Below are 27,792 nucleotides of genomic sequence, written 5' to 3' on the forward strand. Positions count from 1 at the left end.
CGGCTGCTGCGAACAGGGGTGGTGGTGGTGGTGGTGAGGGTGGAGGCCTCGGATGCAGAGCTGATGGCGGGCTGCTCATCCTCCGTCATCAGTTGCACCACAGTGGCTGCATCCTTTTCCTCAATGGGACGTTTCCGATCCGGCTGGAGGAAAATAGGAGCAGGTACTACACGCTGCTGCTGCTGCTGCTGTGTCTCTGCAGCGTGAGCCCAAGGCGTCCACGGCCAGTGGCTATAGGCGGAATGTTAGCCACTGACGCAGCTGCTGCGGAACTGTGCATGGTGGCGCGGCCGTGGCTTGCCACAATGCTGCTCCCTCTCCTCCTGATTCCCTTGCTGCCCTTCCCCTTGCCCAAACCGCGCTGGCTGCCACTTCCAGACATCTTAGATGTTTTGGGCGTAAACAAAAAAGTTTTTTAAAAGGGCGGGTGAAAAAGTGGGGTACTTTAATGGAGTGGGTTAGTGGGTGAGGTGACACTAATCACTAAGTGATTAGATCGCTAAGTGATTACTAGTACAGTACAAATACAGAATACAATAATTCAGTAATCAGTAAGTGTGAACAGTGAACAGTGAGTGTGTCCCCTAGTACACTAACTAGGAAATACAATAATCAGTAGTAATCAGATTCAGTAGAAGGAAATAGAGTGTGTGTGTACACTACAGACAGTGCACGCACACACACACGCAGGAGCTAGCCTATGAACAGTGACTGAGTGTCCCTAGTACAGTAAGTACAAGCAACTAGAAAATACAATAATCAGATTCAGTAGTAATAATCAGATGATTCAGTACAAGGGAATACTATGTACTGTGTACACTACAGACAGTGCACACACACACACACGCAGGAGCTATGAACAGTGACAGTGAGTGTCCCTAGTACAGTAGTATAATAACTACAAAATAAAATAATCACTCAGTAAGTAAAGGACAAGACAGGGTATAATACACAGCAGAAACACTGACTGGTATAGATGAGAAATAAACTAACAGAGGACAGGAGGACAGCTGCCCACACAGGCAAGGCCCTGAGGCCTAAAGCTGTGTAAGCTTGCCTGCAGCAGCAGCTGTCTCTATGTAACACACAAGCTACTAACTAAAATACAATCTCTATCTAGCTAACAACAATATAGGTGTATATAGCAGGTGTATGTGAGCAAAAACGCTAGGTAATTGACCACTATAGAGCACTTGCTAAGCCAAAGCACAAAGGAGCAGATCTCTCTCTGTACAAGTCTCAGGCAAGGACGGAAAAACCGAACATGGCGGCCGCTATTTATAGGGTAGGGGCTGGCCAGGGTCCCCCTTTGTGATTGGCTGCCGTCAGAGGGCCTAGGAGCCCTCTGATTGGCTCTAAGGACATCAATCTGGGCTATGACGCTATTCGAGCTCGGTATTCGAGCTCGAATAGCGCTGTTTGCTCGAATAGCTCGAATAGTGAGTGGGCTATTCGAGTTCACTCGAATAGCCCATTCGAATAGCTGCAGCTATTCGAGCTCGGTATTCGAGCTCGAATAGCTGAAAAAGAGCTCGAATATTCGAGCTACTCGAATATTCGAGCTCTGCTGAGCATCCCTGCTGACAACATGTTGTCAGAACTGAAATATATCAGTTGCTGTCAGTTATTTATCAGTTGCTGTCAGTTATAGCTGAGAGGACAACTGATGTGCCAAGTAATGTCTATGTTTCCCTATGGCTCAAGTGGGCAATGTTACAGTTTAACAGTGTGCTGACCAGGAAGCTGTTATGGGGTAATGGCCATTTCCAAAATGGAGGACGGAGAATTTCCTTGATCACAGTGGGCAAACAGGAAGCAGGAAAGGAGAAAGAGATTGAGGAGTAAACTACATGGGGGGTAAGTATGACTTGTGTATGTTTATTTTGACTTTTCATTTTAAGTTCAGGTTTTCTTTAAGGAGACATTCTTGAGCTAACTAATGGAGCTGATTTGGAGGGCAGCTATGAATTCTTAACTCCATGGAAACCTCTATATTACACATATCTTTCCATTGAGTTATATAATACACAACTGTCATATGAGAGAGAAGAGTACAGTATACTCTACTATACTGTACTATACAACCTTTAACCAAGCAACCATATTTTCCATTATAATAATGTACATTTAATCTCACATTGCAGCTTTGCAAGGATTGGCAATGCTCATTTGCATGTCTTGGAAATCTTATTTTGGTGCCTATATTTAACTGATAGATTGAATTATATTTTATCCCAATATCTAATTCTTGAAATATGTCTATGCAATTTGTGTACTATGTTTGAGACAAATGGGATCTATTGTTTTTATTGTAATTATTGTCTCAGTCTGATGAATCTTGTACTGAACATTCTAAACTACTCTCATTAGTTTCTAACAGAATCCTTGCGAGTCTCCGGCCTATTTACCACTATTTGCTTGCATGCATTATATGGTGATAAGTGTAAATAATTTTGACCTCTGGGAGGAAACTGTAGCTAAGCAAACAGGGTGATGAGTACGAAAGCTGGTAATAGATGAAAGAATACACATAATAAAGTCAGGATTCAGGATAATAACAATCATAGTTGCAAGTAGAAAACAATACTGTTAAATGTAAACTTATATAAATATAGTTTTAATTTGTGTTTTAAGGCGTTGGAAACTCTCTTATATATTTCCATCTGTTTTTACTTCTGGTCTCTGGGCTCACCAGATGTCTTATTAAACTTACAAAGCTCTGTGGGGTCCCTGGGACAAGATGGTGACTAACCCTATTTTGCCCTAGCCAAAAATTAAATCTGAAATAAAAAATAAAGTAAATTATTTTAAAACTAGCTACAAAACCGCTAAAAACGCCGATTGGTGTCAGGCCATGTAGCTGCAGATTAGCGGGGATCTTGCATTCTTGCTTGAGTGACGGAGCTCCGCTTGTAAACAGTCTGCCAGCCGTGATTGTTGCTGGCAGACTGAATCATAAGTAAGCAGCTTATTTACATTGTGCAGCGCTGCGATCTACCACAGCGCTGTACTGGGGACAGCCCTGTCACTTGGCTGTCCCCTGGAGCGGCTCATAAAGTGATCACTCTCATTGGCTGATGCCTATGAGAGACGATCGCTACCATTGGATCACAGAGGGAGGGAGAGTGAAAAGGGGAATTTATTTTTTTTAAAAAGCACACTTTATTTAAAAAAAAACACAATAAAAAATTTAATTAATAATAATAATAATAATAAATACAGCATCAATCAGATGCCACCAACAGAGGGAACATTTATTTGGCTGCTAAGTTGTATGGCCCAGAAATACACTGTTAAGGGCTGGTACAGACGGGCGCTTGCGGAGCGTTTACCGCCAGCGTTCGGGGCTTAGCGTTAAACGCTCCCATTCAAGTGAATGGGAGCGTTTGTACCAAGCTTTTACGCACGTTTACACGAACTCGGCGGTCGGGTCCCGATTTTCCCTGGCGTTCAAGGAGCCCCTGGAAGGTACATGTAGCTTCCAGGGGGCGGTTAACCGCGACAGGTAATGTCCCCCTAGGGGAAGAAAAAACGCGACCGCATCCGAACGCAACGCGAACGCTGCTGAAAGCCCAAACGCATCGCCGCCGCGACGCCAACAAACGCAACTCCTCTGAACGTCCGTCTGAACCAGCCCTAAAGCTGCAGTGTGCTTAATTGTACAAATAGCTTGGTCACCAGGGGGTGTAAGCCTGTAGTCCTTAAGTGCTTAATGCAAATGAATAAAGAAAAAATGTCTGTCATAGCAAAAATATAAAAAAGGGCTTTCCTCATTATCTAAAATAACATTTTTGCCCTTTAAAAGGGGTGCATTCTGAGATTTTGATGTAAAGCTCACCACATTTTTTTTTTCCATTAAAGTCAACCTTGGAATTGAATGTATATTCTCTAGTTGTAATGATATTTTACCTTAAGTTGATCTCCAGGTGCAAGGTCAAATGTCCGAGCCCTCAGCTGAACCCCTTTTCCTGGCTGGCTTCTGATGGAGTAAATGCACTCATGGTGGTTGCTGTAGTTGGCTGGGTAGTTGGGGGACAACAGGACACCCTGTGTCCCTGTCACAGATGCTCCACACTCAGCTGAAAAATAAGAAGGGGACAAGGAGTTAAGGTCTACAAGAAGCCTTATAACTAAAAATACAGGGAGGGGAACCTTAACCTGCGACTACAACCCAACCCGCTATTATACCATGTTGCTATTAGAATCTCTCAGCTGCTGTATACCCTGATTCTAGTTTGAGAATGAAGTGACTGGTTTGCTGCTGCCATCTGTTTCACACCTGTGATCCTGCCTACTAACATGCTGTTATAACTACTTCTCAGACATGTCCTTCACAGTAACCCTGTTTAGCCTATAGAATGTCATGTTCCTTTCACACTGGTAGATTGAGTGTTACTAGCTAATGCACAACATTTCAAAGTAAGATGGATAAGGTTTAAAATATACTTCACATTGTTTAAAAAAAGGAGTAAAAAAGGCAATGGCGTAAAAAGAAAATCAGTGACATTGTACAGTGAACTTGTTACAATCTAACACCTTTCTCCACTCAGCCACCCTAGATTGACTCCAGCCTTGCTGCATGAAGAGAAGATGTTAAGCTGTGCTGTGAGAGCCTTTGCACAATTTAGAGAGTGTGAATTTTCTATTATCTTCTACGAAACATTCAGCTCTCTGTCTTTTGACGTAAAAAAAAGCGTGTGCGATTGTGCGTATAAAACGTTATGGAGAAGGGTGTAGAGGAAATATTGTTGCAACAAAAATTAGCAGTTTAGCTGAACAATAAAATGAGTTTAATTAGCTTTAGTGGGAAGATAATTACCCTAGACTGACAAAGGGAAAAAAGGTTAACATTAGGTGGAGATGTTCAGGAAGAATAAGAGTAATTAAAGTAGGGTCTTTCTTCACAGAAAATTGTTAAAAGCTAAATTAGGAAATATCAGCTAGACCAATCAGTGTTTTAATAAACCAGAAGTGAGAGGAATATGGAGACTGATTTTATTTCCAAGTCACTCACTTAAAGCAATGGTGCAGCCAAAGACGGACTGGGGTTTATTATATATTTAAGTAATTATATAGCGCCAACATATTACGCAGCGCTGTACACAGCATATTGTCTTGTCACTAACTGTTCCTCAGAGGAGCTCACAATCTAATCCCTACCATAGTCAGATGTCTATGTATGTATCGTGTAGTGCATGTATCATAGTCTAAGACCAATTTAGGGGGAAGCCAGTTATCGTATCTGTATGTTTTTGGGATGTGGGAGGAAACCCACGCATACACAGGGAGAACATGCAAACTTAATGCAGAAGGCTGGGATTCGAACCGGGGACCGATCGCTTTCAAGGTGAGAGCGTTAACCGCTATGCCACTGTGCTGCCCATCTTTCAGAAACTATTAAGAGTATTCCAAACAATGCTCATGACCTTTGTAGATCAACAACTGCATGCTTTCTTAAATTACCTTGTTCAGACTCTGCATTGAATGCTGGCTCTATACACATCCCACATTGCACTTTGGACCCTACTTACAAAGGTGACACAAAATCACCAATTCATACATTTCCCACACTGCTGTGCAGGACAAGCTTTATACTTTTGGACCTCTTCGGCCAACTTTCTTGTATTGACCCACCCTACATGCAGTCCTCAAAGACCAGCAGCCGCTTCTTCCATGTGCAGTCATTTCAGTGCAGCTGATCACCTCTTCCAAGTACTGCAGGTCTCCCTTTATGTAGAAGCCCCCCCTCTTCTGCACAGCAATTCCCATTTCATGTGCAGCCACTCATGCCATGTGCAATAGTGAGATTTCCATGTGCACCCTTTCATTGCATTGCAATAAAAACAGCCTTATGCTTTGAACACATGCTAGATTAAACTCAACAAGAGTGGCCAATAAAGACCACCTCTGGCAAAAATCTAGAGGCTATATATGTGTACAGCAGCCCCCTGACATTGTCTAAATTTTGTGATCCCTGATATCCAAGCACAACCCCCACGCACATTGCTCTCCAACTCCACCTGGCAGCGGGAAGCCGCTCTGTTGTGCGCTGCATGTTGTCTCTCCTCTCTTCTCCATAGCAACAGATGCATCCCAATGCGTCTGTACAGAAACTGGCCCCCAAACTGTCGCCTGCTGGGTGGTAGCATTCCCACTCCCCTGTAGACCTTTGCAGATAATCACCTCTTGGCAAATAGAAGTCCCAGAAAAGATGGATCATTTATATCTGGGTGTGTATATATGTATGTAAAAGTACATTTACTGATTGGCTGCTAAGATGTTTAGGATGGTGTCAAACTTTGCTAACGGATTCCTCAAAATGTAGAAGTGATAAAATATATATATATATATATATATATAGCTTCTATTCATTCTCCCAAGAAGATTGTTGGCAGTGAGTGCAAAGAGTTGATTTTATTGCTTGATGCATTATAGAGTGGCAGAAAGACCTTGCCCTTGAGCAATATTTGGACGAGCATTGAAAACACACACACGCAAACATACACATCCGTACAGTATATACACAGCCAGGCCTGGAACCCTCTAGGAGCGCTTTTCTGAGCGCTTTGTGATTTCAAAAGCTCTTGCTAATATATTGCTATGGATGTGATCCTACTTGAGTGATGTGATTTTATAAAAGTCCCCCATAGCATTGCATTAACAAGAGCTTTTTCAAATCACTAGCGCTTGGAAAAGGCTTCTAGTGGGTTTGAGCCCTCATACAGTTTCTGCCTTTTTAATTCAAATAATGATAATCATTTTTTTAATAATTATATTTTTCATATACAGTATATCCCACCCTTCTTCCTTCTTCCCCATTTCCTCTTTCCCTAAAAATGATTACTTTGCCTTGTAATATTTATTGAACAGGCTACCAAATACCTTTAGTTATTTTATCTATATCTATGTATCTAAATTGCTTTCTTGTCTGGTGTACGAAATCTAACTTGATGTGGGAGGGGAAACAAACAAAATGAAAGCACAGGACCACCTACCAACACACCTTGGGAGAGGCGAACTCCACACACGCCGTCTACCTCCCAGGCAAGTGATGCGAGAAGCTCCTTCCAAGCGGTATCCAGGGAAACAGGTAAATGTCAGTGAGTCACCAACCCCAAACTGAAGACCCTTTCTAATGCTGTATGCTGGAACCTCAGGCTCATCACATGGCTCCAGATCATATTCTGCAACAGAAATCAAATCCAGAAATTAATTCATGCATAAATATCCATTTCTGTTCATTATTCTGAGGGTGAAGCTAAAAAATGTTGTGCTATTTTGTATTATTTAATTAGTATTGTATTTTTTTCACCAACCAACTGTGGTAATCCACTGACTCAAGAATTCAAGCAGTCTTTTAAAGCACACCTAATATAAAAGGAATATGAAGGCTGACAGTTATTTTCTTTTAAATAATGCAAATTTCCTGGCTGCCCTGCTGATCCTCTGCCTATAATACGGTAGTTTTAGACAGTGTTTCTCAAACCTGTTCTCATGACTCCCCATCCCCAATGGTGCATGTTTTGCAGGCGACCTCACCTATGTACAGGTGGGGTTATTAGTGTATCAGCTACATGCATGCCACCTAGCTGAGACGCTAATTACCCCACCTGTGCATAAGTGATGTTGCCTGCAAAACATGCACCATTGGGGAGTCAGGAGGACAGGTTTGAGAACACTGCTTTTGGCCATAGACCCGGAACAAGAATGCAGATAAGATATTTCTGACTTAAGTATGACGGGATTAGCTGCATGCTTGTTTCAGGTGTGTGATTTAGACCAGTGGCGTATCAATAGGGGGTGCAGAGGTAGCCATCGGGGCCCTTGGGCTAGAGGGGCCCCAAGGCACCCACCCCTCAAACACAGTATTAGCTCCTTACTGGTCCTGTGCTGATAATATTCACTTCCATAGTTGATTTGAATAGTAGTGATCATTAACACACAGTTTCCCATCCCCTTCTTGCACCTCTGACACTGTGGTTGTCCTTGATTGGTTTTGATGTGGTGTATCAATTGTTATGTATAGAGTGCCTGGGGGGCCCCAATGCTAAACTTGCACTGGGGCCCACAGCTTCTTAGCTACGCCACTGATTTAGACATTACTGCAGCTAAAGCAATCATCATGACTACTGGGCAACTGGTATTGTTTAAAAGGTAATAAATATGGCAGCCAAGCCACCATATCTCTCTCACCTAAGGTTCCCTTCAAAAAATATTGTACAGAATGTCATGCAGACTTTTTGTTAAATTTATTCTCTATTATTACTCTCTACTGTAATTTGGCCTTCTTAAAACAGAAGGTATTTGCAATAATTCAGCTTTAAGTGGGCAACTGTGGTTTCCCATGATGCATCACTCCAGAATATGCAAATCATCTCTTTATGCCCCTAACAGCCAGGCACACACAGAGCCAGTGGTGTATAGTGAGCCTATAGCTTATACATTTCACAGAGCCACACCAGTCCAATAGATAATGCAAACCTGAAAGCCAGGGGCGTAGCAATAGGGGTTGCAGAGGTTGCGACCGCATCGGGGCCCTTGGGCCAGAGGGGCCCCAAAGGGCCTTCCCTCAACTGCAGTATTAGCTCTCTATTGGTCCTGTGCTCATAATAATCACTTCTATAGATACTTTGAATAGTGGTAATCATTAACTAGCTGTTCTCCATCCCCTTCTTGCACCTCTGACACTGTAGTTGCCATTGGCAGGTTTTGGTGCGCCGTATCAATTGTTATTTATAGAATGTTTGGGGGGGCCCCATTGTAAAACTTGCATCGGGGCCCACAGCTCCTTAGCTACGCCACTGCTGAAAGCATATGTGTGTGCACATTTATAAATATAATTGTCATACTAATGATAAATCGTTAACTAATAGTTTTTATGTAGACAAGTAGAACTCATTAGTGGACCATGATGACTTAATTAGTAGAGGCAATCAGGGAAAGGCAAATAATTGCAACTTACATGCATATTTAATGGAAAATGTTTGCAGCTTGGAATTAGGCCTATCAAATGCATTTCCAGACTAAATTAATTGGCCCAGTTCCAAGCATCTTTGTTTATAAGTAAACAGTAGTGCATAAAAGATCTGCATATATATGACCACATTAAGAAGAAGAGTATTTTATCAACAGTAGGGATGGCTGAAATTGCCAAATTCAGAATCCAACGGAATTCAGAATTTATACTGAAGTCAATGCTGCTGACTTAAAGGGAGTCTGAAGCCAAAACCAAACAAATAAACAGATACTTACAGAAAGGCTCTGGGTCCTACTGATCATTGGGAGACTGCTCTCTTCTGCTGCAGGTGGACTTCAGAAGTCTTCGGGAGCACTCGGGCTACCGAAGATGGGCCGCTTCATACTGTACACGCGCAAGCGCACTCTCTTGTGCACTCGTGCATGCGCAGTATGGAGCCGTCCACCTTTGTTAGCACTCGGGCTCCAGAAGACTTCCGAAACCTCCCGCAGCGGGAGATTTGAACGAAGGAGCCTTCAGGGGAATGAGAGGATGAGGAGAGAAATGGGAAAGCTCTATAGGACCCCTCTTCTTTGGCTTCAGATTCACTTAAAGCAGTTAATAGCTAAGCCCCTATACCTGCTATTGTCACCAGATATGTTGAAGGAATAGTGGGAACAAGAAAAAACATTTTTTTCAAAAATATCTGTTTTTTGAGACAATCGATTTAACAAAAGTAAGAGAAAAATGTTTTTTTAAACTTGTTAGCATTATTATTATTTAGTATTTATATACATTTTGCTTCAGTACAGTGTAACATATACAGAGTTCTGAATACACATTTTATACATTTTAAGAAAGCTGACAGCATGGAGTCCCGACTCCCCAGAGCACCTGCTGGCATCCCTCATACACACTCCACCGCTAACCCCCACCACTCATCGCACTAAAAGCGAAACCCAGGCAAAAGCATCCTTGAATCTGCCACCGGGATTTCCCATTGGTTTTTACACTGATAAATGAGCTGACAGAGGGTGCCATGGGTGTTGACTTAGGAAGGGGGGTGGGGTGGCTAGTGCCAGCTGCAGTGTATGTAGGGGCTGGGAGGCTTGCTATTGCAGAGTATAGAATGCCCCGGCAAAGCACAATTTAAGATGCTATGTTGGGGCTTGCTATACTTTAGTGTAGTGTGTGCCGGTGGAGGGGATTGAGCAATATTTATTCTGCTGTCCCAAACCTGGTGGCACAGACAATGTAAATATAGACATTGTAAATATACTGTAGTACTGGCATTACTTGGTTAAAGAACATGCAGATGTTAATATAAATTGATTGCAAATTACCTAAACACATTGAGGATCTTTCAAACAAACATTTTCCAAGTGAGTAGACTGTAAGCTTTTTAGGACAAAAAAAAAGATCTTGTGCATTGTTAAGGAGCAGTGATCGTTGTCAGCTTTATACAATAAATTATACATTGCAACTGGCAGGGACATATGATTAGGGAACTGGATGAAGTGTATACAGAGCAGCAGTGTTACACACACAGCCTCTGGCAGAACATTTGTATCCGTCACTAGGAAATTAAGTATGAGCAGCATGGAAGGATGAGACGGGAAGAGCCAACTTGAGGTCTTGCCTTCTCGCTCACTTATTATCCGCTTACATCAGGATTGCCATTCTGGCGCTAGGAAAAATCAAATCGCACTGGGTGTTCTGTCACTCATCAGGGGATGAAGAAAAGGATTGAAATGCAAAGTTCTGCTCCCAGCATTTCCATAAATTACATTTTCAGGTAACTGCATAAAAGTGAAAACTGAAATGCACAATAACACAACATCGTTGTCTAGTAATACATTGCCAGACCACATTAACCTGGATTGTCATTTTCAACTATTCAGGCTTGTATTTGACCCTCATTCTCCACAAATCTCTTATGTTTAAAGGATGGTAGTGAAGGTAAAATACAAGCCTGATAAAAGTCAAACAGAAAAAATGCAAGTACGATTTATTTAGATTTAATGACACAGAGTTTTTATTCTGTGAAACAAAATAACATAAATATGTTAACGGGAACCTGATGTGAGAGTGTTATAGTGGCTGCCATGTTTATTTCCTTTTAACCTTTTTGGGACCGGTCGCCTACCCCCCCCCTTAAGGACCAGGCATTTTGTGCGGGAGGGGGGTGCGCGCGTTTGGGGGGGTCAGGCGGCCATATCCCGTCTGTGGCTGGCTAGATTTGTGTCCCCCCATAGTGGCCTGTGCCCCCCCCTTCTGCAAGCAGCCTTCACTCACCTTCCAGGCTCCAGCGATGAGCCACACGGGACCCTCTTCTCCGGCCGGCATCTCCGTTCTGTCTGACGATCAGTTCCGGGTCGCGGCTTGATGACGTCATCAAGCCGGGACCTGGGGCTGACATCAGACGGAGCGGAGATGCCGGCCAGAGCGGAGGGGGGCGCTGATCATTGCGGGAACGGCAGGGAGGTGAGTGGATCCTCTTCTTTTCCCCCCTGCTGCCGCAGCTGTCAAACTGATCACTATGATTGGACGGCGATCGTAGTGATCATGTGATCAGCAGCCATACGCGATGGCTGCTAATCACTCGGGCGAGATGTCGGCTGTCATATGACAGCTTAATCTCCCCCTCCGGGTGCGCACGATCGCGTCGGGAGCGGAAACTGTGGGCCGGCGTAGATTCTACGCCGCATCAGGCTAGAACAGCCACAAGTGCGGCGTAGAATCTAATGCGCGGGAGGGGGGTGCGCGCGTTTGGGGGGGTCAGGCGGCCAGATCCCGTCTGTGGCTGGCTGGATTTGTGTCCCCCCATAGTGGCCTGTGCCCCCCCTTCTGCAAGCAGCCTTCACTCACCTTCCAGGCTCCAGCGATGAGCCGCACGGGACCCTCTTCTCCGGCCGGCATCTCCGTTCTGTCTGACGATCAGTTCCGGGTCGCGGCTTGATGACGTTATCAAGCCGGGACCCGGGGCTGACATCAGACGGAGCGGAGATGCCGGCCAGAGCGGAGGGGGGCGCTGATCATTGCGGGAACGGCAGGGAGGTGAGTGGATCCTCTTCTTTTCCCCCCTGCTGCCGCAGCTGTCAAACTGATCACTATGATCGGACGGCGATCGTAGTGATCATGTGATCAGCAGCCATACGCGATGGCTGCTGATCACTCGGGCGAGATGTCGGCTGTCATATGACAGCTTAATCTCCCCCTCCGGGTGCACACGATCGCGTCGGGAGCGGAAACTGTGGGCCGGCGTAGATTCTACGCCGCATCAGGCTAGAACAGCCACAAGTGCGGCGTAGAATCTAATGCACACGGTCCCGAAAAGGTTAAACAATACCAGTTGCCTGCCAGTCCTGCTTTCTAGTTTCAGCGGTATTTGCATCGCAGAAACAAGCATGTGGATAATCTAGTCAGACTTGAGTCAGATCCGGTGATCTGCATGTTTGTTCAGGATCTGTGGCTAAAAGTAATAAAGGTAAAGGATTTGCAGGACAGTCAGGCAACTTGCATTTATTAAAATTAAATACATACAGTATGTCAGCCTCCATAACCTCCTCCTCAGATTTCCTTTAAACTGAAACTGTACTTAAAGAGAAACCGTGACCAATAATTGAACTTCATCCCAATAATTGAACTTCATCCCCTTTTACATGAGAAATCTATTCCTTTTCACAAACAGACCATCAGGGGGCGCTGTATGGCTGATATTGTGGTGAAACCCCTCCCACAATAAACTCTGAGGACCATGGTACTTCTGGCAGTATCCTGTCTGTGAAGCTTGTTGCATTGTGGGCAATAGCTATATACAGCTGGTTCCAACTGCCAAAAAAGCAAGCAGCAGCTACGTCACCTGCCAGCAGTAAAAATGTCACCATGTGATAAATTTCAGAATGTAAATCAGGGATTTAAAAGATTTTACAATGGGCAAACACTGACTAAATCATTTATACATAATTATTGTAAAAATGAAGCACATTTTTTATTACATTATTTTCACTGGAGTTCCTCTTTAAGTATTGTATATTCTCATATATACACTAACCTGTGCATATGCCCACCTTCCCCCCACACACACACACCCACACACATTTTGGATTAAAAAGTAGGCCAAAAGCCACAACCCGCTAATAAGCTGACCCCCTCCCTCAATGTGCACCCAAGTTTCCCCATGCAGAGTGTGCATTGGAGCATGCTGCAGCATACATATCTTCCTGTCCTGGCCCCAGTCTGTTTCCCCAGCAGCTTCTAAACTGGCTAGAGCTCCAAGCTCACTGTCATGTGACTGCAGTGAGCCTAGAGCTTTAGTGGCCAGTTCAGAAGTTGCCAGGTAAATGGATGTAAGCTGGAGTGGGGGAAGGCACATATGCATGCTGCAGCATGCTTCTACATCAGCTCAGCATGGGGGGTGCACTGGCAGTATATCACCCACGGATATGCTGATCTCTCCACTTTACACCCAAAATCTAGGTGCCAAAAAGTCAGACTATTTGTGGTGATGCAAGGTATGTTTGAAATAACTTAGCAGTCTTTAGTGACCCTCAATGCTGATGGCACCTCTGAGCACATTGTTCTCCATCTACATTAACCCCAAATTCCTGCATCCAGTCACAAGATGAAGTGATGCCTCAGCTTGGATCATATACAGGCCTGCAATATGACATTTTTTATGCAGTCATGCAACAGAAAGAAGTATACAGCAACAAAAGGTTTAGAAGAACGTATAATGCAAGTAGAGGATTTTAAACTTAATTATAGCATAGACAGACGATTTGTAATAGGAGCATTTTACACAAAAATTTAGTTTTTTTTTTTTTTTTTTAAAAAGCTGCCAGGATCAGTGTAATAACCAACTATAATTCTGAGAAAGGATTGCACCATGCTGCAGACATTTTAGCGAGAAGTATACAAGATGAGTCAAGAAGACACCATCCATACAACTCAAAGAATACCAACTCTCTTGTTAATTTTCAAAACGGGGGGGAGCAGGCATGTGTAGCAAGAATTGCACATGACCGCTGCTCCTCCCATTCTTCTCCGCCCCCCTCCGTTATCTTGTCAAGGCCCCTGCAGCTACTTCTGGGTTGGCCGTGGCCGGGAGTGCTGTGCCCATTTGCACTATGTAGTCGTGACATCACGACTAAGTAGTGCACATGCACAGAGCGCTCCCAGCTCCATTTGGAAAATGAACTAGAGCTAAGGTATCCTTAAAACCAGACAAGACTTCCTCTGCTAAAGGCAAGCACCAAGCAGTGTTTTTTTATATGGGGCTCAGGGTCAAGAGGGTCCCAGTTAGCGCCTAACTTAATCACTGTTCTTTTCAGTGTACATGAAAAAAACAACTCTGCCGTTTCTGAACATGTTACCACTAGAAACATTGCAACTATCATACAAATGAATTAATTTAAAATTAAAATATTTGGAATGCTGTGTATGTCCACCATTTGTAGTACAATATAGGACATATCGATTGTCTCCCATTAGGCATCAGTCAACCTTTCCATAGCTTATGCTTCTCAATGCTGAGGATAAGACAACTAATAAAAAGACTGGATGATCTTGGGATGAGTGCAACAATTAGGCATAATTTAAATGTAAGCTAGTTGGACCTGCCTTAGCTATAACTTTCATTAACCAGACAGCTGTGGAGACATATATGTGGCTATATATAGGAGGCATGTCTTTAGCAGGCACTCTTTCTTAGCCTATGGTCCATTAAACCATCGAATACAATTTAGCCCATGTTCTAATAGACTGCTCAAAGCAATTGAACTGATTGCATTTAATAGATGTGGACATACAGAATCAATACACACTATTCTAGCGTTTATTGTTTAACATTTTTACTCTGTCAGATGTAATATCACTATTAAAGTAACAACAATCTTGCACAATTAAAGCAGAATGAACGTAAGCTGAAGAAAACTGCTTTGGCATACGGCAAAGAGGCAACAGTGTATGATCACCACAACAGGCGTGTTCACCAAACACACATCTGCAAAACTGGGGAAAATTAGAAGGAAGGAACACTATAGCTTTCAGGGTTGCCAGCCTAAGCTTAATTTTGTGCCTTGATTACACTGCAAAGTCTTACCTTTCCAGTGACACCAGGGGCGTACCTAAGTAATATAGAGCATATGGCAAACACGGAAATTGTGCCCCTCCATCAGAGCCCCTCGATTTCTGAAAAGGCCACAAAGGCCGGGCCTTGGGCAGCTGCAGCCCAAGGGGGCACCTGGTCATGAAAAAGTGGTTGCTACATATGAAAGAAGGGGCTGAAAATGGGGAGCAACACAGGAAAAAGTGAAACGGATGCTGTACATGAAAGAGAGGGGCTTACATGGTTGTTACACATGGCGGAGGCAGCCGCACATGGAATGGGAGGGGAGCTACTGCACAAGAAAGGGGAACCACACCATACTTGGCCTAAGGGCACATAAAGTATGAACCCAGCCTTGGTGATTTTTTTCTGAAAGCAAAAACAGTATCAAAAGCTGTGACAATTACAAATGTTAACAAGTTACATTTCCTCTGCTCTATTCACACACTACAGTCAGAAACACAGGACACAGAAGCTACAGCTGTTGGGAGCTTTCTCTCTCACACACACACAGTTACACACAGGGTTAACTGATGAAGTGTGAGGGGAATTTCCCTCCCCTCATGGTTCATTCTGCCGTCAGTTTTGGCGTCAGTAAAATATGAAAGTATTTTGATAACAGTAAACAAAGAGGTTGCCAGTGAAATGTATACACCAGTACTTAGCAGCACTTCACAAACAATTCCTATCTCAATTGAAAAAAATATGTAAATCGATAGTGTTTCTTTAAAGAGACTCTGAAGCGAGTCTAAATCCACGTTTTTAACTTTTATTAATGTTAAGCACTATAGCTAGTGCTAAACCGCCACATCCCCGGGGCAAAACAAGGGGTTTATACCCCCCAAATCCCCTCTGCTAAGTCCGGGCAGCGCTTCCTGATTGAGGCGGAGCTTAGGGCTGCAGCTCTGCCTTTTCGCATGTCAATCCCCGCTGATCCACGCCTCTCCCCCTCCCTCTCATCTTCCTTCACTGAGAAGAGCGGGGAGAAGCGGAGATCCACGGGCAGATTGACGTGCATGGAGGCAGAGCTACAGCGGTAAGCTCTGCCTCCATGGGCAGCAGAATCCACGACCAAGAAAGTAGTGGAATTTGTACAGGGGATTTAAGGGGTATAACCCCCTTGTTTTGCCACTGGGATGCAGCGCTTTAGCACTAGCTATAGTGCTTAACATTAATAAAAGTAAAAACGTGGATTTAGACTTGCTTCAGAGTCTCGTTAAATCCTCATTTGACTGGATGGGGAGTAACAGAAGGGGCTCTGTGGTCACATATAGGGTTGCACTGCATAGAGCATAGACTTTCAAATTAATCAACGTTCAATAGATTTCTGCTGAAGTCTTCTGAGACTGAGTGTGCAGTGTAGCGAGGAAATTCATCACTAGGCAATTGATTTCCAATCAGGGAGGGATTCATCAGCTTGGCATATTGCTCCATAACTGACCTGTGTATGCCTAGATTTATTAAATCAACTTCTTAAAGTACAGCTGAACTGAAAGAAGTATGGAGGCCACCATATTTATTTCATTTTAAACTATACCAGTTGCCTAGCAGTCCTGCTGATTTCTTGGGCTTCAGTAGTGTCTAAATTACACACCTGAAACAAGCATGTGGCTAATACAGACTCAGTCCTAAACATCTGATCTGCATGCCTTTTCAGTGTCTTTGGCTTAAAGTATTGGAGGCAGAGGGTCAGCTGGACAGCCATGCAATGTGCATTGTTTAAAAGGAAATAAATATCAGCCTCCATATTACTCTCAGTTCAGGTGTGATTCAAAACATAGAATAATTACCACTGAATCTCCTTTGCAAAAACGTTACTATTACTGTAATCACAGTCCATGTTTCTGGCATGACCTCCTTGTTACTGTTTCCTGCCTCAAATTTGTATTAGAGTTCGCTATTTATGCCATAACAAGGTGACTTACCTGAGAAAGTGACGTTGAAGCCCTCGTAGGACATGGAGAAGTCTGAAATGAAGCGGAGTTGTGCTGTAAAGTTTCCATAGAGCCCAGCACTTATCGGAGCGGGCAGTCGTGATCCTGTCAGTCGCTTTAGAGGCTGGGTAAAGCTGCCATTTTCAGTGATGAGCAGGAAATCATGGCCACTTTCCAGGTGGAATGTGTGAAATGTGAAAAATACACCTGAACAAGAAAAAGCAATGATTTCATCAAACAAAACAAAAAAAAGGTTTAAACAATTATAATGACTGTCGTTCTCCTTCATTAAACCTGCTTCATGTGCTCATTTCCATAGGGGAGGTTTATGGAGCTATGTTAGTAATCCGTCAGGGGCTGCTGTTAACAATTCAAGCTTCCTTGAATGGAGCCGAGTATTACTGATTTTTTTTTTTTTATTTAATTTAAGTATTTATATTGTGCCGACATTTTACCCAGCACTGTACAGAGTATATTGTCTTGTCACTAACTGTCCCTCAGCAGGGCACACTGCCATAGCCATTGTCATGTGCTCCAACTTGTAAGTGGAAGCCAATGAACTTCTCTGTAAGTTTTTGGGATGTGGGAGGAAACCAGACTACTGGGAAGAAACCCACACAGACACGGGGAGAACACACAAACTCCATGCAGATGTAGACCTGGCTGGGATTCAAACCGGGGACCGAGAACTTGCAAAGCAAGAGTGCTAACCACTACGCCACCGTGCTGCCCTGATGGTATTTCTGTGAAGTTGTGAAACCTGCCCCACTGTATTCATTCTCCAGTGGATATTCCTTTACTTACAAAGCACCAAAATAGTACATATGTATTGCTTTACATCAAAAATGAGTGAACACAGCAGGTGTAATGATCTGCGGCCGATTTCCACCAACAGCGCTCTCCAGGTGCACTGAAGCAGATGGAAATCCCCACAATCACGGAAGAATTGTACTTAGTGTGTGCAAACACATGTGCAGAGGGAAATTTCTATCAACAGGTGGTGCTGTGGAGTACAGAGAAGCAGGTTCTCTGTACAACCACAGATGTCAGATTGGAATTGCACGACTTGAAACAGAACAGAGAAAACAAAGTAACAACTCAGAAGAAAGCAAGAACAGAGATAGACTATGTGAATGTCTACCAATCTAGTCGCCACCCAGCGACGGTAGACATATCACATCAGAACAGACCAGAGTAAGAAAGCTAATTGCAAGAGAGGCGATAGCTATCAGCAACACAAGACTGAGTAAAGACAGAGCGTGATCTGAGTAAGGAAGACACAGCAAATCACCACAATCTGAACGCCAAGGAAAATAACAAATGAACTAGCTAAAGTGCGATATGCGCAACAGAGACAATCGTGTTAACGGTACGGTCACCGCACTTTAAGCACAACAGTGACAAAACGTACCAACCCTGACTAACAAATGAAACACTAAAATTAAAAACAAACAGATAATGCGAACGCTTGCTAATCGGTTGCCTCACCCAGACAACAGCAAGCGTTCGTTCCAGACAAGAAAGACAGAAGGAGTAACCAGTAGCAACCGCAGCTAAGGTTAAACTCCAAGGTTCAGACAAGAGAGATCCACCGCCTCTAACGCTAGGGCGAATGCAATCTAGGAACAGGACAGAACGATTCACTGTCAGCCACCGCTGGCGACAGTACAATCGCACGGACGAGACAAGACAGACAGAAGGAGTAACCAGTAGCAACTGCAGCTAATGTTATACTCCAAGGTTCAGACAAGAAAGATCCACCGCCTCTAACGCTAGGGCAAATGCAATCTAAGAACAGGACAGAACGATTCACTATCAGCCACCGCTGGCGATAGTGCAATCGCACAGACAAGACAGAATAGGCAGTACAAATTATAACACAAACCTGACTGCACTAAATAGGAATGCAAGGAGCACTCCCCAAGAATTAACTACACTAGAATATAGTAACAAGATGCTGAGGCTCTAAGGTAAGTTTCCCTACAGAGGAACTATGTCGAGCAAGGAATTCTGGGAGGAAATTACATTTATACTAAAAACCTTCAAAGGAAGCAGATAAGCAATTTGCATGACAAGTGGATGCAAATCAGTCAGCCTTTCAAACTGACAGAAAGGACTCTTTTCCCTGCACTGAACTATGCAAGCTGCATAGGAAACAAAGCAGTCCAGGGAAACAAGTCCAGCAGAGTGGATTCTGACAGCAGGTTTCCCCATTCACTTGTATGCTAATATGGTGCAGTTCACATCGCATGTGAACTGCAGCTGGAGTGGTAAGTGTATTTTGAGATGATGGAGATGGGTGACCCCATTTATTTGTATTGAATGGGCCTATGCCACTCTGTGCTCCACTGCAGAAAGCAAAAATGCTGAATCTGCATATGTGAACACATTTCAAGCGGTAGAGGATATAATAATATAATAATAGAATAGATACAGGAGATGGCAGATGCTGGAGGTTCTAAGAAGATGCTATTCATTAATGACTCATCACATAGGAAGGAAGATGGGTAGGCAACTCTATGACATGTGTAAACAATACAGCCATTCTGCCTACCAAACAAGATCGTTGTCCTAGAATTACCCTTAACCCTTGCCTATTTTTGATTTGTCAGAGACCAGCTGAAGAACATGTCCATAACATAGCATACCTACACAACATTTCTCAAATATACCATTTCCTAGCATGGGAGACTGCTAAAGCCCTGAGCACAATTTGAATCTGTTCAGCAATGTGTATCACACCGATATTGCAATACGTAAAGACATCAGACAGTTCAGTTCAGACAACGCACTGCTGCATGTATTTCTGTGCACCATGCAGAGGTGTCTAATTCAGTGTAGTTGAGTGGAGTCAGTGTTGCAATGCAAAGTAACTCAGGCATTTATATAAAATAAATGTGTCTTTTAATACTAATCACAGGTTATTTTGAAGATGTATGGTATTTAATGACAAAGAAAGTCTAAGGGGATTAAAAGATTTCTTAAAGCGGGATTGTCAGCCACAAATCAAATTCAATTTGCCCACTGCTTTGTGTTTATTATGTAGTCTACATGCAGTCTACACGCAGTCTGCATTGCAAGTATTCCAATACAGTCATACATGTTTCTACTGTAACACATCTCAGTCAGCCAGGCTCTATTCTGGTACATTGCCGAGGAGAGGAAAAGCTTGTTATTGCCCCTCCTACATTCCTGCCCCTCACTGACTGGCTGAGGGAAGTTCAGTGTGACAGGAGGGTGAGGAGGGAAATACACCTCACTCCTCTGCAGAAGCTGCTGAAATACGAACTATGCTATGCTCACATGTGTTTACAAAGAAAGCTAGATATGACAGTGCAGTTTCTACGAGAAAACAAGAGTAAGGGAGGAAATCAGAGGCAGTAAAGATGAAAAATGCCTGGAACAGTTTTCTCTTTATTAACTTTCCAAAAATCAATGAAATCAAATGTGGACAGTACAATACAGATGTTTTATAAGTAGAACAAGTATTTATCTACTTATATATGTATTTTTTTCCTGGGAGTGTATGGCTGTCCCTGCTGCTTTAAGAGTGGGGACTGCACAAATAAAGCGTATGCAATAGTGGAAATGACACTAAATGACACAATAGTGGAAATGACAGATAAGGAGCACAGAAGGTGGTTTGGGATGTATTTGTATAAAAGACCATATAGGTAGGTGGGGAGTGTAGGTGCATTGTTGTAAAGTGATTTCAAGTCGAAATATAGAAGGAGGAACGCTCACCTTTTCCATGTGATGTTTCTATAGTCCAAGTGCAGTTCAAGTTATTGGGGTAAAAATCAGGAAATCCTGGAGATAGAATTGTTCCACTTGAGCCCTGAATGTATCCTCCACAAAGGGCTGTGGAGAGAACAGTGTACAGTAGAAGATAGTTAACATGGTAGTCAAGCATTGATCCTGTACTTTTACTAAAAGCAAACGAGTCCTAATCTTCAGCAGAAGGTTCCTGGAATCTCACATCTTATTTTGTATTTAAAAGTTAAAACTGGCTTTACAATTTTTTACTATCTCAGGTGAATGGTGACAGTTTAAATGTTTTTTTATTTTTTTTACAGTGCCATAAATACAGTAAATAGTTTAATGAAATGCCTGAAGAGAGCAAAGTCTAGTCACTATTGTTCTTATTTAAAAAGGTTAGGCAATTCTGGAAAGCAGTGGAACACTTAACAGATCCAGCAAATCTTGCGCCTTAAAAAAACAACAACGACTTCCTATTAGGTGTGATAAGTTAGCAACGCCCAGATCATTACAAGCATTGCTAGAAGGTTATTGAAGCAGCAGTAATATTATTACATTAACAGAATTTATAAAACTCCAGCTAGGGCTGTCTATTTAAAACCTGGTATCTGCACCAAGTGAGGGTGTGTTAGGCCCGGTTCACATTTTTTTTACCAAAACGGACCAGATGTCCGGATCCGTTCCGTCCGGATCCGGATGCATCCGGTTGCAATCCAGATCCGGTCAGGATCCGGTCCGTTTGCATCCGGATTTTCATCCGTTACGGATCCGGTTGCTATCCGGATCCATTTTTTAAAGAGATAACAGACTATATAAATTCCTGTGGTCTGGGAGGTCTGCAAAAGCCCTGGAGTCATTGTTGGAGACAGCCTGACGTGTGGAGACCATTCTTGGATAGAGAGACTGCAGTTTGGACCATGGATCCAGTGTATTTTTACTCATTTTACCTGGAAATTGTCTCCTTTTTAATTTTTACCTACTACTATGTGGGAAGGAAGCGTGTTCCTCGCAGGAGATGGTGGGTGCACCCTCTACTCATGTAGAATCAGGTCCTCAGGTGTGAAAGTCCTGACCTCTTCTTGTGACATGGTCCCAAATAGCTCAAGCAAGAACTCACTGATCCACAAATGCTGGGCCCATGTGTCACCATCCAAAATGGCCGCTATCACCATAGAAAATGCTACGAAAGTGGGGTACATAGGCCGGTTTTTTTAGCCAGTGTTTTGTGTCATTTCAGTTTCTCATTAGTTTCTGCTGTGCGGATGGTGTAGTCAGGATCCGGTCCGGGTGCAGCGGCCGGATGAAGCGTACGGCAAAAATAGAGCAGGTTGGAAAAATCTGGGCCGTAGCCCAGAGTCCGGATCCGGTCAGGATCTGGTCAGTGAGGAACGGACGAGTGTGTACGGATCCATAGAGTTACATTGGATCGCCGAATGTCCATTCCGTTTGTACAGTATACGGTCCGGATCCGGTCCGGAAAATCCTGACGGCGAACGCCAATGTGAACCAGGCCTTACCGATATACAGTAAGTAACCAATACAACACCTCAAAAGCACAACTATTTTCTGAAACCAAAGCTTTGAGTGCAAAACCTGAGTTTGAGCAACCTGTTTTGCTTATTAGGAGTTGTAGTGTTAATAATGCATTCATAATTATGCACCAAAACATCTATAGCTATTTCTGTTTATTTCAGTCATAGTTCACTGCAGGTGTATGCTTGGCATTATAACTGCACTTATCAGCCTTTCCTAAAGTCTGGTTTGATCCAGTTAAGGGCTGTGCTCTGGTGTAACCCGATAAAAAAATGTGTTTTTATTACAAAAAGCCAGTCAAGGTTTGCAGGATTCTCTTCTCAAGTGTTGCTAAAGTCTTAGTCAACAAGGACCAGTCATTGATTATTATAATTATTTAGTATTTATATAGTGCTAACATCTTCCGCAGCGCTTTACAGTGTATATACAATATAGTCTTGTCACAGTGATCTGTAAATGCATAATATCTCAGACAATACAGTATTTGTCCAGTAAAACAGAACAATCCACTAGGAAGACCATTTTCAGTATCTCCTCTGTGGATCAATTAGCCCACTATATCTTTAAAGTGAACCCAAAGTGAAAATAAACTGATGAGATAAACAATTATATTTATCCTCCTACTCCTAAAATGATTTCTTAAAGTATCCCATGGTTTTATTTTATATTTAAACATTCACAAAGTAGGTTGAACGTTTTACTGTCTTTACTGACGCAGTTGTGACCACTTTTCAGTTAAACATCAATGTTAGAGATGCTGAAAAGCGAACAGAAGTGGATACAACTGCATCAGTGGGCTCATGCCCTAATCAGTAGTAGTCTATTAAGTGTCCCAGAGTGGAAATACATGAACTATTGACCTTGTCCTGCCTCTCCCCTGAGCTCAGAAGTTGTATTCTGCCAGGAAAACTTTTATGGCTGTACTTTGTTTATAAATGATGTTTTCTATATTCCCTACAAGGTACCGACAAGACAGAAGCTGCCACTTCCATGTGTAAAAATTAACTCTTTCAGGCAACAAATAAAACAAGTAAAACAGCCTGGTTATTAATATGTTTTGCACTGTACATACACACGTTTATCTCATGTCATATACCGCTTCGGGTACACTTTAAAACAAAACCAATAAAGTGTGAATGGTGGTATATGTAGGACAGCTGTCCCCCAGTCAATGCACACATTCCCCCAGTCAGTAAAGCTGTCTTGCATGTCACCTTAGAAATGGAATTTTATAGCTTAGCAATGTTACCACATTACATCATACCTTCACAGCTGGGCAGAGCTCTGCTCCACTGAAAATTAGGCTCACACTCCAGTGCCTGGTCATCACTGAGGGTGTAACCCGGGTCACAGCTGAAGGACACAAGAGCACCGACATAGAAATCATTGCCATGCCGCTGCCCATTGACAGGGATTCCTGGATCGAGGCAATGATCAGACTGCAACTTTACCGCTGTAAAAGACAAAGGAGAAAATGTGGCTATACATTAATCTGATGGTGATATGTATCACTGAACTACAAATAGTTTAGACACATTAATTCCACAGCCTTTTAGGTATGCATATATTCCATATTCAATGAAACAAATTGCATCTGCCTCACCTTAACCAAGAGAAAAATGTTCTCCCAGCGCCAGATATGCATTAACTTGACAGATACCTATGGAAAGCACTCAATTCTTACACAAAAGTCAGAGCCAGTCACTTGTTTTCAGCTTATAAGAAATGAGTCTGCAACATGATAGAAGACTTGTACAACAAATAAATGGGCTAGATATATGCATAAAGAACCGTGAAATATCTGTATAGCTTTGTTGCTTACTAGAGTAAGTGATTTATGTTTTGTGATACAAGAAAGATAATATATCCTACAGTTGTTCACATACAAAACTGTGCACACAATAAGATGTAATGCATCTTATTTACAGCAGCTAGAGATTATGGCTGTTAATTCAAACCTAGCATTGTATGTTCCTGGCCTGTTGCGTCAAACTTTAATGATGTGATGGAAATCACAGCTGACTTTTAGTATTTCTGTATTTTATAGTGTGCCTTATCATACACAAAACTGCAGCAGCACAAAGCTATAGCATACCGGGCTACAAATTCTTACCATAGACTGAGCCTGCAGAGGAGCCCGGATAGCAACAACTACAGATCGACTGTCTCCTTTCTCAAAATAAGACAACTGAGAATAGAAAGGGTGTAGTCGTACTGCTTTATTCTGTTTGAAGTGTAATATGCACACAAAGCTGGCAAATAAAGGACAGGAGCAAATATAGACATGTTATGTGACATCATGGACCAGGGACAGTTTGGTGCTCTGTATTTCCGGTAACTATACACTTTTAGAAATTATGTTTTAAACACGGGTCACTAGATCATCCTCAAATCATTAAAGGGGTGGTATGGGAAAAAATAAATCTGTCGCTGTCTAATATATATGGTAGATTTTTGATGATCCAAATGATCATTAGTGATCCAGTCTGTATACAGGTGTCACCTGGGCCCATATGCAATTCACTTTTTCTCCTGAGTTTTCTCCTAGTTTTCTCCTATTTTTGTCAATAAAATGCCTTTTGAGCCACCAGAAAGCGGGAAAATACTCAAAATAATTTTGATAGTACTTTTTTATTTACTTTTTGGTACTTTTTTTTAGATGAAAAGTGCTGGAAAGTTATTTTAAATAGAAGATGAAAAATTATCTCCTAGGAAAAAACTCAGGAGTAAAAGTTAATTGCATGTGAGCTCCGGTGTCAGCTCTATTCATTTCAGCAATCCTCCAAGTTGGATAATAGTTAGCTGCTATTGTATTAGCCACTGCCAACGGCTGGAAACCTTTTGCTCATCCTCCTACCTTCTCCTCTCCATTGAACTGAATGTGCTGTTCACCAGAGGTATGAACCCGCCACAGGTGCGTTCCATTATCATTTCTAAAATGTCAGCCAAAACTATCACAAATGGTCACTTTGGGTAACACTTATCTAGTGTGTGTAAAGCTTACGGCCTTCATACAGATCCTAATTTCAGCATGTTTGAGTCATTTAATATTATAAAGCATACAGTGAATTTAGAGAGAAAAGTCTAAAAACTCCCATCCAGCATGTTTATTCCTAGTAGAGTACATGGTGGAAATAATAATAATTCAAGTACAATATAGAAGAAAAATGTGAGTTCACAGCATAAGAAATAAATGTTAATTGCAATGATTTGTCCTAAACACAGATAAAGTGCCAAAAGCCATGAATCATAATAGAACAGATCTATTTTAGTGAGCTATGTAAGGTCTTCAATCTCCAGCTGGCACCCTTCTGTATATCTCTTAAAGCCAAGAACAATCAGCGGAATAAAACCCACAATGCTGTGAAAAACATACACGTATCTGTTTGAGCCTGAGGAATGCATTTTCGGCTACGTAAATCATTGCTGACTTAGAAATATTACTAATATTTTACCTTAGGTAGAGTGTATTTAGAATAACAAGAGAGAAATGCTCACACAGAGGAAAAAAGAAAAGGATTCTGGGAAAAGGACTCTTGGCAGCTCTCATTCAAAGAAAGGGGAAAAAAGCAGAATCCAAATTAAGAAGGAATAAAGCAGCTTTTTTATTCAATAATGCTGTCCAGAAGTCATTACTCCAGTTGTTATGGTAAAAGAAAATCAATAAAGATGATCAGACTGCAGAGAGTGGAACAGCTTCTAATAGATTTAAGTTCGCCAAATACTTTGCAGCAGAGCAGCTAACACAATACCGCCAATTTCTCTATTTTAGAGGGGCAACCCGTCCTGCTGAGCTTTCAGCTACACAAATGAACAATTCCTACAAGAAAGATCTGCCTCCATATTCATTCTGTGCACAAGGTGGGGGTAATTATTTTTAATCAGATGCAGGTCCCTCAGCTCTCTCTACGTTCAATCAATCCTGCACACCTGAATTCAGCAGAAATAGTAGAAATTCAGCGTATGGCTGAAAGATGTGCTCTGCATTGTGCAAGTACCAGCATACAGCACAGAGAATGCCTGCATGACAAAGGGCTTACTTTCATAGCGGATTTGAAATCCCACATCAGAGTGGCTCTTGTCCGTGGTGAACAGCAAGTAAAGGAAGTTGCTGGTGCTGATAAGGAACTGCGGCACCTGTGTGCCATCGTATACCCCGATCAGTGGTGATGAATAAGACTTTCCATCTCTTACTTCCAGGGTGTCATAATTCACTTCAGTCTTAAATCTGCAGAGAGAAAGCCAACAGGTAATGATTTTGTAATAGGCCATCATAAACACTAAAGAAATAATCAGTGTTCCTTAAAACCTCATAAAATGTCATACAGTAAACCTGTATTATTGCTTTTAGCCCTATTCTTATTTATACTCGCAGGTCAATTCTAGGGTGTACTGTATAAGATGTTCCTCTGTGTCAAATCCAATAGTTTACTGGCCACCATACGCAGATCTTGTCAACTCTTCAGCACATACTGAGTACAGATGATAACAAGCTAGTGGTGAATCATTTCTTAACTGATTGATACATATAAGTCACATGCCAGTATTTGGAATCAGAGCTAAATTCTGTAATGCAAAATTATAAATTGAATTATGGATCATAAACCTATGTTAAGATATTTTAACCACAAATATACCACCAAAAAAAGTTAGACCAGGCCTCACTTGCCAGTATCAAAAAACTTTATTGTGAACAACCAACCATAGATATGTACAAAAATCACTGTAATAAAACCATTAAAACACTGCTAGAGCTTCAGATGTAATACAGCATGTCCCCACTTCCATATCCACTCTGCGCATACATGCATGCATACCATTCAGACAACAGGATTTTTTTGCACGTGCTTGTAGTAACTTATTAGAGCTCTGATTGTGGCTGCAATTGCCAAATAACCACTATTAAGCACCTCCAGACTTGATTACTCAACAGCAGAAACAACAGGTACTGGATTGTATCATCAGTCCTAGGCCATTTGCATATTGCTGTATATGCCTCAATTTATAGCAAGGAAAATAGTCTAACCTTGGTTATGAACCAATTCAGCTTTAGAATGCACTACATAACATGTCATTGTAAGTTAGATAAGTCCTTGGTATTAGTTGTTGTTAGTAGCTTAAAGAGAAACTCCAACCAAGAATTGAACTTTATCCCAATCAGTAGCTGATACCCCCTTTTACATGAGAAATAGAATGATTTTCACAAACAGACCATCAGGGGGCGCTGTATGACTGATTTTGTGCTGAAACCACTCCCACTAGAGGCTCTGAATACCGCGGTACTCCTGGCAAACTGCCACAATGTAACAATGTTCACAGACAGGAAATGGCTGTTTAGAGCTGTCTAACAGCCAGAATAGCTAGAAACAGCTACATAACATGCCCACAGTAACAATGTCACCATGTAATACATGTCAGAATGTGAATCTGGGAGAGGAAGGATTTTACAATGAGCAAACACTGACTAAATCATTTATACATAATTATGGTAAAAATGAAGC

General features: G+C 42.3%; 1 protein-coding gene across 5 annotated transcripts in view; it reads right to left on the reverse strand.

Moving 5' to 3' along the window:
• The window catches only part of CSMD2 (CUB and Sushi multiple domains 2), a 1,291,405-nt gene that overhangs the window by 314,190 nt on the left and 949,423 nt on the right, over positions 1-27,792 (reverse strand). For all 5 annotated transcript variants that reach the window (XM_068268938.1, XM_068268934.1, XM_068268936.1 and 2 more), the window contains 6 exons: positions 26,332-26,519; positions 23,556-23,744; positions 20,744-20,860; positions 16,991-17,206; positions 6,996-7,184; positions 3,910-4,079 (listed from right to left, as the gene is read on the reverse strand). In XM_068268938.1, coding sequence (XP_068125039.1) covers positions 3,910-4,079; positions 6,996-7,184; positions 16,991-17,206; positions 20,744-20,860; positions 23,556-23,744; positions 26,332-26,519 — 1,069 coding nt within the window. The remainder of the gene's footprint in view (positions 1-3,909; positions 4,080-6,995; positions 7,185-16,990; positions 17,207-20,743; positions 20,861-23,555; positions 23,745-26,331; positions 26,520-27,792) is intronic.

Source organism: Hyperolius riggenbachi, chromosome 2 (genome assembly GCF_040937935.1).
Source record: "Hyperolius riggenbachi isolate aHypRig1 chromosome 2, aHypRig1.pri, whole genome shotgun sequence".
Lineage (NCBI taxonomy): Eukaryota > Metazoa > Chordata > Amphibia > Anura > Hyperoliidae > Hyperolius > Hyperolius riggenbachi.